This window comes from Anomalospiza imberbis, chromosome 6 (genome assembly GCF_031753505.1).
Source record: "Anomalospiza imberbis isolate Cuckoo-Finch-1a 21T00152 chromosome 6, ASM3175350v1, whole genome shotgun sequence".
In the NCBI taxonomy this organism is placed as follows: Eukaryota; Metazoa; Chordata; class Aves; order Passeriformes; family Viduidae; genus Anomalospiza; species Anomalospiza imberbis.
In genome coordinates, this window is record NC_089686.1 from 36,953,360 (window position 1) to 36,970,709 (window position 17,350).

Here is a 17,350-nt window from a genome sequence, read left to right on the forward strand (position 1 = left end):
TGTAACCATAATAGGTTCTGGCTATTTCTTTTCTGTGCCCTTGAACTTGTTGCTGAAATTACTGCTAGTGCCAAGGCTTGGTTCCAGAATTAAATTTATCTGTAAAGAATTTAAAAAAACTCTCACAAACCTCCAGAACCTCTCTGTAATTAGCATGTTATAGCAGAATGTAATTTTGGAACTTCCTAATGTCTAAATATGGAAGTTCTGTAAAGTCCAAGTGTGGAATATAAATCTAAAACTTCCTGTGTGGATTGAAAGTTTGAAACTTGATCTGAGAGGTGGTACTTTTAACTTCAATGGGGGTACTAACCTTGAAAAGTAAGAGTTGATTGAATAGCAGCTTAGCACTTTGATGTGTTTGTCCCAAAAAATCCAAAGACATCTTCCACACCATGCTGCCTACTACTTGAGAATAACCTATGGCATCAATAGAACATTCATTGTAACATTGTGCTGAAATTAATCCTCCGGCCCTTTCTTTCTCCTCTATGCACACATCTTACTTGAGGCATTTCCAAAGGTATATCTGTGCCATCAGGATGCTACAGTTTAGCCATTGCTCCTACTGTGATCAGGTTTCAGCTGCTGTGGAGTTCCTATGTAGCAGTGTTGGTGCCACATGTCACACAAAAGCAAGTGTTTCACATGCAAACAACGTGGGTTCCTGCTTGAACTGCAGTGACTTGCTGGAACTGCTCCTTATAAAAATAAAAAATAATCTGAAGAAGGGGAGGTTTTAGTGGTGTTTGAAGGTGGGAGGGTTGCTCTTTGGGGTTTTATTTTTAATAGAATGTTGTTTTACATGTTTCGCATATAAGACATTTCAGACTTTGAAAAATTTACAGCACACTTCAGTAGTTGCTCTCTCTAATCCACAATTTGTATTTGGATAATAGGAAAAGTAGACAAGTGTCCATGCTACCAGTTTGTAAGTTTTTCAGTAATTGTTGCTTCTAATATTTTGCACTCTTAATCTGTGAAACATTTCTGTTTTAACTCCTGTGGCAGTACTAACCTTGAAAAATAAGAGTACTGGGGTGCCACTTAGTTTCTCCAAACCTTATTTGCTCCCATGTCTGGTACATTTTTAGGGCCTTTGGAGCAGACACTGCTCTGGGTTTCTCTGATCTTGCCATGCTGCAAGTACTAACTGTGAGTGCAGAGGACCTTTTGAAAGCTTGGCCCCTGGGCTTGCCTGCCTGACTTGGCTAGGAAAACACAGGAGAAAAGGTTGGCTGCCCTGCCCTGCTCTGACAGGTGAACAAATGCATCTACTAAAAGTGCCTTCCTTCGCTCAGGGATCACAGCAATCAGCTGGAAATAAATATCCATATCAAATAAACACCTGTTGTGATCAAAACACGATCAGGAAGACAAGGTGGTTTTTCACCAGTATGTTCGGAAGTCCTGAATGTATGCAGCTTTTCTAACCTGAGGGGAAAATATGGATGGAAACCATGGTTTTGCGGCAGATTCCTCTCCCTTTTCCCATTGGAGGACTTCATGCTAGCACGGATTTGTACCTGCTGATAGACTATGGACTCAGTTTCTGGTCCAGTGAATACTGGAAGCTCATTTATGCCACATCTAACTTGTTTTCCCACCTATTGTTTTCTCTGAGATGGAGCTTGTCCATGATCTTTCCAAAGTCTTGCTAGCTCAGCAACCCATATTCCACCTCACTCTGGAGCTCTGAAGATTTCACTGTAGTGAAAATAGCTCATGAATGGTATGTATCTCTCACCAGGTGCTGTATTTCAGATATACTGTAAGATTTCTATATTCACCATTTTTCAATTTTTTAAACAAGGAACTACTGAAACATGCTGTTCATACTTAGTGATTCTCTTTTCTCATAATTCTGTGGGTTTTTTCTCTCAAAATGCATTATTTTGTGTCTAGTCTGAAAGTAAGAAATTAAAAAACAATGTAAGTATAACCAGTAAGCTCAGGGTTTGGCAATTTTTGCCTACAATGGAGAGTAATTGCCATTTTTATTCATGTTGTATTACAGTGTCTTAGCTCGCATCTGCTAAAATTCGCACCTTTAATGTTAACTGTTTATACACTTTTGTTAAACCTTTATACAGTGTTTTTGCCAATGACCTTCAACCATTCCACATGGCGTGACACCTTCACAAGGAAACTGGGATGGCTGGGCTGGTTTGTAGTGAGTAATCTGCTGGTGAGGGCAGTGAGGGACCAAAACCTGAGAGCACACCATGCTGTGCACTGTCCCTGGGGGTAGGTGCAGTGCTCTGGCACTAAGGGTGCTGGGAGCCACTTCCATATGTGAATTCCACAGTTTTCTTTCATCAACAAATGGAGCTAAGTGCTTTAACAACTCCAGAAAATACAGCTATGAATAAGAAGTTTCATTCTCATGCAACAGTCTTCATTAGTAGCAATGAAAAAATGGAAATACCTGATTAAATTATAAAAATGGCTAGTTAGATCTGGCAGTGCCAACATGGTGATTTCTAAGGCCCGGTTTCAGTTTCATGTTCAAAATATTAAGGCTAGTCTGTCACTTGAAACCTTTTATCTATATTTGTATGAAGTGGAAAGAGACTGAAAGTCCTTTGTCCCATGTGTTCATTTCAAAAAGCCTTTGAAGCTCTTATGTTAACTATTTGAGGTTCAGAAACAGAAGGGAAATTTCAAGATAACATAAACAGCTCCAAGGAGAAAATGTCTTTAACTCATGACTAAACAAGCAAATATATATTTTCTGTTTCAAAAAGATGACTGAACATTTTCATGCCAGGAAAAATAAATCCATCTGATTTTGCTTTAAGCTGTCCTCTTTTTCAAATGCAGTGAGGGGCTCCAGTTCCTTTGGATGATGTAATTCGACTGTTCTGCTTGAGTTCTGCTCCCTGTTGATGTCATGTCGCTGCTAGCCAACTATTCAAAGAGAAAAGCAACTTCTAGTTTAGACTAGAGCACGAGGAGGCTGAGGTTTATAACAACCCAGTATCTTGGGATGCTGGGTTATATCCTCCCAGGCAGAGCCCAGCTTTAAGAGAAGCTTCATCCACTGTGGACCCCCCTGCCTGCAGGTGGGTGGCACCCCAGGGTGGCTGGTGACAGCAGTGCTGGCACAGCAGGTATGTAGGGGGCAGGGCATGGGGGGTGTCTGGGGGTGGTGTGCTGAAGTCCTTCAGGGAAAGAAGCTGAGAGAAATACATGGCTATTTTAGGACAGAAGTTCAGCTGAGAGGCCTGTGAAAGCAGGGAATCTCTGCAGACTGAGCTGGAGGTTGCCATGCCTCTCCTCAGCTGCTTTTGACTAACTCCTCCCAACTTTTCTTCAGCTCTGGTATTCCATTCCCAAATGAGCGAACAGCTTCTTGCAATAACTTACTGTCTGCTTCTCTCCGGTGTTCTCGAAATCCAAAGTATAGTTCCTCTGTGCCACAGTGAGGTCTAAGATTACGTGTAGTGGTTAGGAATGTGCTTAGATGTGGTTAAGAAATATTCTGGGATCATGGTTGAGCTCACCTGTGTCCACACTACGTTGATGAAACTGAACATCAGCTGTTTGCTGGTGCTGGGGAGTGTGGCAGAGGGAAAGGAACACCAGTGGGACCTAGATTGCTGGCCCCAGGCAGGAGGATAATTTCTCTGCTTGCTTGGCACACTGTGAGCTACAAGACTGTAGCCCCGGGAGGGGGCTGCCTTTGTACCCCATGGAGTCCAATATCCTGAGACTCTTACTTGTGGAAGTAACATGGCTGGTGACACAGTGGGAGACAAAGGGCCGAGCTGTCATGCACGTGTTTACATTCAACATGCTTATTTTCTTTGAGATTTGGGAAACCCTCAACTTAGCAGGGATCAGACATGATTTTCTTGTATCTTCAGAAAGATGTGTATGTTCAGCTTACGTAACAGAGGGTGATGGATTGTGCCAAGCCTTTCACCTGAGCCCTGTGAACTGACTGGGCTCCCCACAAGAGCAGGCGTGCGTGTGGTCACACGGCTTTGAAATCGGAGCTGGCTTAGGTCAGTGGCAGCACAGAGCACGGCTGTAGGAGCTTGGTACAATGAGGGGCTCATTAAGTTACAGGACTTTTGTCAGCTACAAATGGCCTTGGTGGGGATGCTTTAGCCCAGGAAGGCGTCTGCACCCAGCTGTGTATGTGTGTTCCTCTCTGGCAGACTCCTCCATCCCCGTGGGCAAGGGCAATGAGGAGGGGAAGCCAGTGCTGCTGCCTGGAGAGCACAGCCTGCGCCGCCCTGGGGAAGCTCATGGTGATCAGCCCTCGCTTGAGATCTGGGGTGGGAGTTGTAGCAGCAAACTCAGCATCTGCATCCCCGTGACTGCCACTTCTATGGTTTTTATGGCAAGGGAATTAAACATTTCTTCCCATCTTAGAGAGGAGATGAGAATTCACATGCATGTTATGAGAGGAGGACAATGATGACATATAAGAAAAAGAATTCAAGTAGAAATATGTGGCGTGTCCTTCTTTGATTTACATGGTGTTGCCAGGAGAGGAGGAGCAGTGAGAGATGGGCTGGGAACTGTGGAGTTTTGGGGACAGGCTGCTTGTGCATGAGGTCTGTTTGATCTCCATAGTCCCCATTTTCCTCTTAAATAGAACAAGATGTGAGCAGATAAGAAAGGGTGGTAAGAAATCCTAACACATCTTACTGGTGGCTATTTTGTAGAGGGATATCTGGCATCAGGATCCTTCCTGTTAAGAAACAAAGAAACACATCTGCCATCATGGAAAACCACTTCAGGCTGGAAACAAGGCAAGGGAAGGGTACTCTTTGGGCCCTTCTTCCTGAGGTCAGTGGAAAGGCTTTCCTTCTCTGCAAAGGCAGCAAGAGAGGGCCCATAATTAGCCTAGATGGGTGATTTTTTCCTGATCCCTCCAGGAAACTGCACGCAAATATTGTTGTGCCCTTCCTCTTACTTTGTTAGGATATAAATAACTGAGGAAATGGCTTTATTTATCACTGTCACATAAGTGTCCACCATTTAACTTTGAACTTTAGATAGATATTCAGGACTTAGTGAAATTTTATACCATATCTTTGATTGCCTTGTATTATCATAAAAAGCAAAGACAGTGATTTGCCCATTTAACTATATAGATAATAATTAACTTGCAATAGGCATAAATACCTGCATCCAGGACCAATTCACCCACTGGTCCTCTGCCTTCTATTTGAAAGGAGCAAGGACATTTTCTCAGTACACGCAACCTAGCCAACCTGTGCCAGATTTAAACCATCAGCTTACAGTATTAGTTGGCTAGTCCAGGACACAAGTCCAGGAATTTAGAAGGAATATTTTGAGAAATACCTGTAATATAAATATTCAACTTTTTTTATTTTTAGCAGTTTTATGTTTTATGTGCACATTATATATTTTATTTCTCTAATGTGCATATGAAGACTACTGATAAAGAAGAAGAATCTACTGATAAAGTTTTATCTATCCTGATTTTAGGTGGATTCCTAATTTCTTCTTATGTTTCTTCCTGTGCCTTTTGGAGGCTAGCTAAACTACACTCGCTAAAAGGGAAAACACTGCTATTCCCTTATCTCATCTCTGAGCTTGACATCTTTCCTTACAGCCTCTGATTTCAGATGCCTGCCCATTTTCTAGTACTGATTCCCAGCAGCAACTTTCTGATGCCTGGCAATGATGCCAGGTAAATGTGACCTGCGTATGTGTGACCTTGTAAAGGCCAGAAAGGACTTGCTGCTATCTATATAAGTCACCAGAATTATTTTCCCTTTTGTTATTAATGAGAAGCCCATGAATAGTAAACTTTAGAATCAGCTGGCACTGCCAGCTTGACTCCAGTTGCCCTTCCAGCAACAGGTATCTGTGCACAAGTGTCCTCAAAGCAGTGCTGAGCAAATTCCTAACACTTCACATTTCCACCTTCTAATTTGCTGTGTCCCAGTTTAACCACTTGGCTATCACTCTGATCTTTGTACTCTCTGTTGTGCTTTTATTTCCGGAGTCCATTGTCAGGTTCAATTTTCCAGGTAAGAATTTCTCTAGAAGGGCAGATCCTCCAATTTAACTGTGCAGGATGCTCTTTACCAGAGCCTCAGAGCCATGTATGACTTTTCAACTGATTTATAGCAATTTTGTTGACTTTCATATATTATTTTTGAGTGTAAGAATTGGACAAGGCCAGTGACAACCTTTACCCATTGTGTCCTGATGGGTTAATTTCTTTCAGATCAGATGAGAGGTTCATAGGTAGATCATAAATACTCGGTCTCCGTTCCTGAAAGCAAAGGTCACTCTGCACTAAAGCAATGAGGTGAATGTAGGAGTGGATCCAGTGGAAGTCATTCTTCAGAAAAACCAGCTGCTGAATGTCAGAAAGGACTTCTTCCAAAACTGGGTAAGTCCATTTTTTCATGTTCTTTGATCTTTTCTTTTCTTGTAATGTACCAGTATGACTAGTTTTAGTTCCTAGCACTGTCTATGCATCCTGCATAACATATAGATGTGTCTTTAGGTAACCATCTACCCATGCAGGGAGCATTTCTGACAAGAAACAGAGGAGCTGTTATGTGAGACAGTAGCTCAACAAATGATCTTCCTTTGTACCTAAATGAAACCAGTTCTGTCATTATTCAGGGTGACTGCAGTGTTTGGATGGGAATCCTTAAAAAAAAAAGAAGCCTGCAGATGTTCTGAGAAGCATTTGGCAAACTCAGAAATGGCATTATGATATGGGTTATTACATGGGAGTGAGTTATTACCACCTCTCCAGCAGGGAAAGGCAATTCTTTGAATATCTGCTTTTCAAATTTAGAAAATAGGCAGTGCTGAACTAGCCCACAAGATAAGAAAATGTTGAGAGAATGTTCTCCATAATTCTATTTCAGATTTTGCTAAATTCTTCCTTTCATTAGGCTTTCATCTACAGTCATGACCCTTCCCTGTGTGGTTGCTGAACCACCAGGCTTCAATGCCGTCCCTATTCTGAGGAAGTCAGGCTCTGAGGGTTAAGAAATATCTGCCCCAAAAAGAAATAACAAAAAATGCAGTAACAAATCATTGCTTCTGCACTTTCCACACCTCTTAATATTGTAAAATGGCAAATTTTTTTTAATACTAATCAGAGCATGCTAAGGGCTATCCTATTTACAGTGGCTGCTGTTGCTGGTTCCCTGTTGCTGTCTTCTCATGCTAAAACAGATGAAGTTTTCTTTCTCAGTATTTTATGTTTTATGAATTAAGAAGGTAAAAAGCCCATAACTGTTCAGAACTTTGCCTTTGCAAAACAAACATGGAATTTTGAGAAGTATGTCACACTGCTCCACACTCTCACAGTTTCTCAGATGTTTTAATTTTTCATTGTCTTCTCTCTTTGCAGTGGGTTGAGAGCAGTAGACACCTCTCTCCACTCCCATCACTACAACAGGTTCTTGGTTTCCCAGCCAGGCTGATATCCAGGTAATACTTATAATTATGGCAGTAATTCAAGCTGATGATATTTGGTCACTAAAAGTGTCTGTAGCCATGAATCATACACTGATTTTTGTTTTTTTTATTTTTTTTTAATAATCCTCTTGCCTTCATAACAGCAAGGCCACTGCTGTTACAATCTACAATGTAAGACAAGTGTCTTCAAAAGAGCTATTCATCTGAGCTGAAATCCAGTTTATTATGTCACAGACTCTAAAGGCAAGACTCCTCCTTTCTAATCTTTCTGAATAATTCATCTTGGGTTCTGTGAGGAATTACAATCCTGACTTTTCACTGGTATGGATGAGGTAGACAAGAGCAGGGAGGAGGAATAATGCTTCCTGATACCCAGGCTATGACCTTTTTTATGTGATTATGGACCTGTGTCACCATCTTTACTGTGACAGATGTGCAAAAACTGAACCCCTGAGAGGAAAGAATCAAGTTGGTTCCATTTCCTTTCTAAGCAGCTCTTTGACTTCTGTTGGAAGTACAGAAAGTCTGAAAGCCAAGGACAGAATCTCAACCAGTCCTCAGAGAACACAACACACTTTTTCTTTTTGGAAGTGATTTGTGGATTCCTTCTTCTGGCAGTGTCTAAGATCAGTTCTCTGTGAGGTGTTTTCAGCACACCCAAGGAAGTTATTGATGGCTTTCAGGTAGAGGTGATACTCATGGGATCAAGGAGACTGGGTGGCGGCTGAGAGCAAGAAAATAAAGCTGCATAGATACATGTCGCATTTTCATCCTGAAGCTAGAGATGTATTTTTAAAGGGTGAGATCAAGCAAGTTAAAAATAAAGTTGGTGAAATTAAAGTGCAAAGTGCAAGCAAAAGGAAATGAAGGTATTACACTGGGTGTGGTATTGAATCTTGTACCTGTTGGTGTTGAGTTTCCTATATACACTGGGCATGTGAGTGGTTTTTGTAGGTGGCCTGGCAGATCTCTTCAGTTCTCAGCTGCCTACTGAAGTTTCTGACTTCCTAGGTGACCATGGGCACCGAATATGAAAAAGATCATATCAAAAAGCTGCAGGAGCAGCGTATGTCCATGCAAAAGAAAACCTTCACCAACTGGATGAACAACGTCTTCTCCAGGAATGATGTAGGTAGCTCCTTCAATTTGAAGATTTTTTTCTGGGTTTTGTTTTATTTTATTTTACCCACTGTATCCTTTTTAATGTTATTTTTAATGTGTTTTCTTCTGAATGTTGTCACATGCAAGCAAGGAAGGATTTGACTAACCAGAGTGCTCCATCCTCTATCTTTTATCTCACATCTGTCTCCTTTGTCCATGGTACCAGTCTTCTCTGAAATCAAGGTTCATTTTGTAAACTGTATAACTCCATCATCACATTGTGATGTCCATTGTACACTGGTGATCCTCTCAGAGGAAAATCCTTATTTGCTTCTTTTTCCTGTAAATAAATTATCTGCAGAAGTCAGAGTCTCCCCAGGCAATGCTCAATTCTTAACAGCCTGGCCAAAAATTCTGAGTTTGTGCTTTGCCTGATTAGTTTTTGAGTTGCTGCTCAAAGGCTCTGAAAAAATAGCGTTCATTTTGGGGAATTTTCAGACATACTGCCAGAATGCAAGTACAGGCCAGTTTGTTTCCTCTAGCTCTCAGATTCAGAAAATCTTCAGAGCTAGTGTGCAGTCGATATGTGTGTGCAAGGTAACGCCAGCATATTCCTGTCTCCAGCCTTACTGCAGATAAAATTTCAGGCACAAATGATGTAGCTATGGCACAGAAAGGAATGACGTCATCCAAACCAATTCCATTTTCTGGAGTCTGTAGTAGGTACTAATGAAAATGGCTGTTGGGGACAGCAAGCAGGGCCAGGCCGCTGGGTCCACTGTAGCTCATCACCGTGTTTCAGTACCAGATGTGTTTTTTCAGTGTAATGTTTTAAGTTTGTGATTCGTACAAAGGCAGCTGCAGAGCACAACAAACTTTCAAATTTATTTTTCATAACGGTAGCAAACAAGTGCAAAACACGTGCTTGTTTTGCCTCCTGCAGAAAGTTGGTTTTTATGGTGTAGGAAATTAGTTCTGTTTAGCTGTAGACATATACTTTCTCATTTTAAAAATGCCTTCAAGTTCAGAAATAAAATTTCCAGTCTGAAGTTCCTGCAATGTACTTATTCACATATCATAAAAGTCTGGGGAACAAACCCTGTGAGAGATTTCCAAGCCATATATGGTAGAGATGGCGCAGAGCTTATCTAAGTCTTCCTGGCAGCTTAGTCCCAGCTTTCCAAGGCACACTTTGAGGTGGTTGGATCATACTACAGGACACTGCAGTGTTCTCAATTATACTGTTGACTACTTCAAGTTTAGCACTAAGGATGCTATTGGATTGAATTTGTTAAGGTATCTGTGACTGGTATTTTTATAGAGGCAGCAATGCTATTGAAACAACAGTGGGGTGAGACATAAAGCAGATATATGAACCCTGTCTTTTTACAAATTCAAACTGAACTATTCATCATTTATGGAAGTGTCACAGAATATAACAGCTCAAACTTTTTTTTAATTGTAGTACATAATATACAGAATTTTAAGTTTTATTAAATATGCAAAAAGGAATAAAGTTGGCAACTAAACAGGGAGTTGTTTTTATGGAGTTAATCAGTGGAGAAAATTGTAAATCCTTGTGCCATGCACAATAGAGACTTAAAGACCCTCCAACTTGTTTTTTACCCTTCCAGTGTCTTTATCTTTCTCTGGAGAAAAAGTTTCTTAAGCTAATTAGTAACTGATCAGAAATTAGAATGTGCATGCCTGTTATCTGTCTTTTTCCCCCTTAACATGTAAAGATTCCCCAAATTTAAAAAATACAATAGCTTAGCTTCTTCCTTCCTTTCTCCCTTCCTTTCTTCCTTCCTTTCTTCCTTCCTTTCTTCCTTCCTTTCTAATTTAAAAAAATACAGCTTCCCTCTTCTTTCTTTCTTCTTCTTTCCTTCCTTCTTTCCTTCCTTCCTTTCTTCCTCTCCTTTCTCCTTCTTCCTTTTTCTTCATCTCTCCTCTTCCCTCTCATCCTACTCCTCTCCTCTCCTCCTCTCCTCTTCCTCTCCTCTCCTCTCCTCTCCTCTCCTCTCTCTCCTCTCCTCTCCTCTCCTCTCCTCTCTCTCCTCTCCTCTCCTCTCCTCTCCTCTCCTCTCCTCTCCTCTCCTCTCCTCTCCTCTCCTCTCCTCTCCTCTCCTCTCCTCTCCTCTCCTCTCCTCTCCTCTCCTCTCCTCTCCTCTCCTCTCCTCTCCTCTCCTCTCCTCTCCTCTCCCTCTCTCTCTCTCTCTCTCTCTCTCTCTCTCTCTCTCTCCTCTTTCTCTCCTCTTTCTCTCCTCTTTCTCTCTCTCTTTTTTTTTGATGAAAATATTATTTATTGTAATTGCAAAATCACATTAAATTATTCTTAGGTATGTGGTATGGTTTTAATGTCAGTTCTAGATGGCAAGTGGCATGAGGCCAAAAGGAAACACCCAAAGCAAGTTCTTGTTAGGTCAGAGTACAGACTGTGTCATGTTGTATCACCTAAGCACTGGGTGACCTCATTACTGGCAGCAGTAAGACACATTTTTGTAAATGATCCTAACCTTTCATTTAGTGTGAGACTCTGGCTAAAGATATGGAGACTTTGGGTGGTAGTGCAGGTCCAAGCAGGACGTGACAAACTTTGTTGAGCCTATGGAGTATAAAATGAGTCATTGAATGGGATTATCAGATCAACTTTTAAATGAAATGCACAGCTCAGAATAAATTATTATGATATAATAAAAGATTCACTTCAATTGGAATAAAAAATGTCAGCATTTCCAAAAGGTTTGATTTTGAAAATGCTTGTTTTTTTAAATTTTTCAAAATATCCTGCTTTTTTCTTTTTTATTCCATTGTGGGTTTGCATTTTTGTTTGGTTGTTGGGGTTTTTTTAACTGCAGACTACTTTCATAATTAATGTAAATGCTCCCGCAAATCCATTTTTTCTGAATTAAGACTCACCACTCTGTGGATATATGCACTGTCATAGAGAAGACTCAGTGAAACATCAAGAAGGTGTTGTTTGTTTCATTTTAGGAGTAGAGGGTTCTCTGTGCCAAATGTTAAACTGGAGTCTGTATTGCTTGGCTGGTCTTTACAGGTAAAGATTGAGTTAGAAGATATTTACACAGATTTGAAGGATGGCATCTCTCTCATGAAACTCCTCGAGCTTCTCTCTGGAGAAGCTTTGCCCAAACCAAGCCGGGGAAAGATGAGAGTGCATTTTCTAGAGAACAACAGCAAAGCCATCGCATTTCTGAAATCCAAGGTAAGTTAATATTGATATTAGGGATCACAACAGTTTATATATGTTATTAATTAATTATAGCCTCATGTTCATTGCGGTTTCCCCCTCTAGTAGACAATAACATATCCTCTGAAGTTATTTGAGTAATGTTATTTGAGTCTTAGAAACAGCTAATATTCCTCTCCTTTGGAGGAAAGAAAAGTGCTTCTTTCCTCTCCCTAACCACCAGTTTTCAAAAAAACATGTATTGGAACTTTAAATTTTTGATACCATTATCCCTTTGCCAGGCTTTTGCCAAAATTCATCATGAGCTGATATAGGAGCTTGCAGGTCTGTGGACTGATGAAAAGGTGTAAACATTAAACCTCTTTGCTTAAGAAAATGGCCTGAACACCCTCTCCAGTAACAGTTTGTTACACTGAGAGCTGGACATGAGCACATTTATGCTGAACAGATACTGGTTTATTAGCAGGTACAAGTGAAAGTGATTGGTCCTGAGAATATCGTAGATGGTGACAGAACCTTAATCCTGGGCCTTATCTGGATCATCATACTTCGATTTCAGATATCATCTATCAAACTTGATAAGGTAAAACTGTATCTTTGTCTTTTTGCTTATGCAATTGTGGGGTTTTTTTTCTCAAAAGGACAAAACAGTGACTTGGAGATAAAAAGAACATTCATGTTCTTCACACTCTTCTACAAATTTTTTACGGACTCTTGACTTCCTGTCGAATTTCTCTGTCAATAGTTCTCTCTAGAGTTGAGTCCCATGATGCTGCTCTGAAGAAGCACATGCTTTTTAAAATTATTTAACATGTACTCTAAGAACATGAAAAACAAGGTTCTATAAAGAACCTTCTATTATGAAATCAAAGTCAATAATTGCTAACAGTAGACTTGAATACATCATGTTTTGTTTCTGAGTTCCATTTCACAGCTAAGGAAGCAAATAAACTGAACTTTCCTTTCTGCCTGATTTCTACAGCTCTTACAGAAGAGAAACGTTTTAAAAATTTCAGTACCTGCATTTCACCTTATAGTTTCTGCATTCATTCAATTAACTTTTTTTTTGATAGAAAACTTCTATTTTCATGTTAAATTTTTCTACCTTTATGACAGATACAGTCTGTAAGTTGTGACTTTGAGGGCATCTGTGAATTGAAAAAAAGTAATATGAAGTGACCTTTGGGAACGTAAGTGTAAAATCACTGATAATATTTTCATATATTGTTGACATCGATTTTTCTTTTCCCTGTTCTCTTCACAGGAAGAATTTGGAGGTAGAGCTGATGTTCTATTTGCCAATGAAGCCTTATTGCTATGGTGTCAGCATAAAACTGCCAGCTATTCCAATGTGAGTGTGAAGGACTTCTCCAAAAGCTGGAGTGATGGGCTGGCCTTCAATGCACTCATACATGCTCACAGGTAAGATTTGATGGATCAGTTCAGGCAGACTTGCTCATTGCTGTTTCTAGCTCTGACACAAGTTGTTCCAGGGTCTGAATTACAAGTTTTTGTCAATAAACTGTCAGATAGTCTCTGCCCTTCCTCACTGAAGACTCTTTTTTCTGAAATGGGTTTTCTCTTCTTGAAAGTAAGGACCAAAAGCTCCTGCTTGGAGGCTCCTTTCGTTGGGTATAATATTGAATTTCCAGAGGAATATCACATATCTGAACAATACTGCCATTTGGTCTTAGCCCCTCAGTCATGTTCCCATTGCTCTTTTTCTAATTTTTTTTTTTGGACAGTGGTTTTATTGTATGAACTTTTATTGTATGAACTTCCTGTTCAATTGTAATAGAGTAAGCAACTTCTCAGTCTCTTTCTTTCTCCCTTCTCTGTCCCCTTGAAAAAGAGTGAAGGAAATAGCCAAAAGCAGGAGAGAGAAACCACCTATGGTAACATTGAATACTTATTTGTCCTCAAGAGTTCTGCTATATATTATAGGGAATACCATAGTGGGATTGTGGAACTTCCCTAGCTGGGAGTCACCTCCCTTCTCACAACTGTCTCTCTAGTGGACTTTGGTTTTCACCCATTGGGGAAGAGGAGAAATAAGGGCAGACATTTGCTAGGAGTGGCAATTCAATTTTACAGAAGACAATTTTCTTCCTGCTATGTAGGCAAGGGGCAATGCTCTTGAATGAAGTTCAAGGTCAAAGTAATTCCAGCGTTAATGTCACATAACATTAACAGTTATGTGACTATTAACTTAGTCTCATGAACAGTTTATGGTTTATGATCTGAAAGAACTTAGTACAAACATAACTCTTCATTTCCATGCCCTCTTTTTCTCCTTGCCCAGGCCTGATCTTATCCACTATAGCTCACTGCGGCAGGACCAGCCCATTAAAAACCTGAACAATGCCTTTGATGTTGCTGAGAAAGAGTTTGGAATCAGCAAACTGCTTGATGCTGAGGATGTGGCAGTGCCCTATCCAGATGAGAGATCCATCATGACCTATGTGTCACTCTATTACCACTACTTCTCCAGACTGAAACAAGGCCAGACAATACAAAAGAGACTTAACAAAGTAAGTGCATTGCTATCTTTGGAAGTTCTGAGTTAAAAATGTAAAGCTCAATTTAATTTGGAAGTGTGGGGGGTTTTGTGCAAGCTCAACTTCAGGATCATTTGAACTGAATCAAAAGGCACAGCCATCTGAAAGACCTTGTACCTTGACAATTGTACCTGGAGACTGTACACGCACTGATCTCCAAGAGGGTTGCAGTTATCTCACTGAAAATCAATCCCTTTTTCACCTCACGGATCCTGTTTGAGAGCTGATATGGTTCCAAGGCAGCTTGAGGCATAGAGATCTCAACAATATTGGGAGAAGATTAAGACTAGGCAAAAGCAGACCTAGTCAACAGTTTTCTCATTTAATAGGAATGATGATCCCTTCTTCTATGAAACTACTTTGGATTTTGATTTTCTTTGAAAATCCTCATCCTTTCTTTCTAACTCCTTAGGTGGAAAATGAAAAAAAAAAACAACCAAATAAATGAAACAAAACCAAAACCAACACCACCAACAAATCAAACAGAGAGAATGCTAGCTAAATTGGCTAAATTTAAGTTGTTTTAATTGAATTGTTATTAATTTTTTATTAAATTTAGCCAAGTTAAATTTAGCTAAGTTAAGGGGTTTTTTTCTGTTTCCACATACAATTCACCTCACATAAAATCATGAGCGGTATTTAATATTCCTTGCATCCCACTGATGGAAAACGAAAGGAATTTTGTAGTGGTTCCTCCGAAGACCACCTCCCTTGAGAGAATTTCTGCTCTGTCTCCAGAGAAATCTGTTATTGTTTTGACGAAACTACAAAAGAAATAGCCTGCAGAAAACCTACACATCCAGGATGGGTCCTATGAACATCTGGATTTGGAGAACTGCCTGTGCAGTTGAGAGGGGAAATACATTGCTTAGAGGGAGCAACAAAAATCCACACTGAGGCTTCCTTGGTGGTGACAAGGTGAAAAGGTTTTGCAAAGCAGGGTTTGGTCAGCTAAAAAGGTGGTCTAGGACAAGGATTAGATGATCCTGTAGCATGGCTTCCCACAGCACCAAGCCTGTTAGTGTGGAAGGAGTGTCTGGAGCATGCTCTTTGTCAGAAGACCCAGTGCTAGGTAGTCCTGCAAGGAGAAGGGAGTTGGACTCAATGGTCCTTATGGGTCCCTTCCATCTAGAGATACTCTAGGATTATATGTATTAGAGCAGCATGTTCTTCAAAGAGATGTTTGCTGCAGTATTTACCTGAACTTGAAATAAAGGCAGGTCAGGCCACAAATGAAACAGATAAAAGTCTTAGTATTGAAAAGTCAGTATTGCCCTGTTTGGCCACAAAACATTTTCTAGTAATTTTTATAAAGACAAGTAGTTCCAACAGAAGAGATTGAGAAGGGGCTGTTTTGACCATAGTCTGCTGTGTGCATGTGAGAGAACTAGGATATTGTCAGATGGTTTCCTAAGATCCTCAGTGGTGAAGCTGAAAGGGTGTAATTACACATTAGGCTAGAATTTTTTGGTGTTGAGGAATGAGACTCATTTTAAAAATCTGGGTTTTTTTCCAACTGTGAAGCAAAAAATGTGAACCATGCTGTTTATTCCAAAATGTTTTCTGAAATAAAAACTGAAATGAAACATTAAATAATATTGATTTATCTGTGTTTTATGGGAGGCTATTCTAGGATTTCACCTAGCTTCAGACATTACAACTATCAGCACATCAGTACAAAAATGTGATGACTGCTGAAGATACTGCTTTCTGTTCACTCACTATGCTTCGTTCTGTTACTTATGTGACTTGTCATTTTATATTCCCATCACAGATTGTATTCTTCCTGAAGGAGATAGATGACTTGAAGCTTCAGTATGAGCAGATGGTCTCTGACCTCCTGAAATGGATTAAACAGAAGGTGATGGAACTGGATAACCGTCATTTCCCCAACTCTCTTCAGGAAATGTGGCTGCTCATGGCCAACTTTAAAACCTTCCGCACTGTAGAGAAACCCCCCAAATACCAAGAGAAGGGCATGATTGAAGCTCATCTCTTCAATATTAGGACCAAGCAGAGAGCCAACAACCAACGGCCATACTTGCCCCCAGAGGGGAAGATGTTGCAGGATGTGGAAAAGCACTGGATCATCCTGGAAAAGTCAGAGCACAACCGTGGAAAAGCACTGCAAAAGGAGATGCTGAGGCTGGAAAGGCTGGAACAGCTAGCCCAGAGGTTCCTGAAGAAGGCAGCCCTGCGTGAGTCCTACTTGGAAGACATGAGGAAAGTGATCGGGAAGCAGGACTTCTGGCCAGAGAGTGTGGACAGGATGGAGGCTGCCAGTAGGAAGCTGGAAGCCATTGTGGCAGATGTACTGCCCAGGAGGGAACGCTTCACAGCTTTGGATGAAATGGCCACCGTTATCAGCCAGGAGAACTATCACAGCAAAGATCGAATCTTGCAGAAGTGAGTGATGGCTGAGAAACTGTGTAGTGATGGAGTATTAGTTGAAACTCTGTGGTGTGGTGGAAGGAAATTAATTATAACTGTGAATCCTATCTTTGCTCCTCATGAGTAGAACTGTCAGGAATTTCTTCTACCTGAGAACAGTTTCAGCAGATAAGGCAAACACTTCATCTTCTTCAAAATTCTAACTTTTTTCCTTGAATGATCAAAGCCTCAGACCAATTTAGGGTGAAAAATATTTTTAAGGTATTTTTGTTATATATGAAAATATACCTACAAATTTCTACCAAATATTCCATCAAAAATGCTTAGAGAGATGTTAATTTTTTTCCCAAATAAATACATTTCTATTTCAGTCTGCAATTTGGGGAGATATGAATTGGTTAAGGCACGGTATTCTCAGATTTACTCCATTTTGGAGCAAATATTGAGCAATTATAAATTCTCTGATTATCCCAGGTAATTATATAATCTGGTTTGTGAGTATCTAAGAATGCCATACAAATAACTTCTCTCATGGTATTTTAGTGCTTTTCTGAATTCAGACAAAATCGAAACCCTCTGTGAAAACTCAGAAAAACAGCTAACAAAGAGTAAATCAAACTATGAGATCAGATTGTGACTTATGATGTGGTTCAGA

General features: G+C 40.3%; 1 protein-coding gene across 1 annotated transcript in view; it reads left to right on the forward strand.

Annotated features, from left to right (window-relative positions):
• Positions 1-6,283: 6,283 nt before the first annotated feature.
• The window catches only part of SPTBN5 (spectrin beta, non-erythrocytic 5), a 92,183-nt gene continuing 81,116 nt past the window's right edge, over positions 6,284-17,350 (forward strand). Inside the window, 8 exon segments of the mRNA XM_068194948.1 lie at positions 6,284-6,385; positions 7,367-7,446; positions 8,389-8,562; positions 11,594-11,761; positions 12,210-12,329; positions 13,011-13,168; positions 14,049-14,277; positions 16,079-16,710. Coding sequence (XP_068051049.1) covers positions 8,452-8,562; positions 11,594-11,761; positions 12,210-12,329; positions 13,011-13,168; positions 14,049-14,277; positions 16,079-16,710 — 1,418 coding nt within the window. The 5' untranslated portion in view covers positions 6,284-6,385; positions 7,367-7,446; positions 8,389-8,451.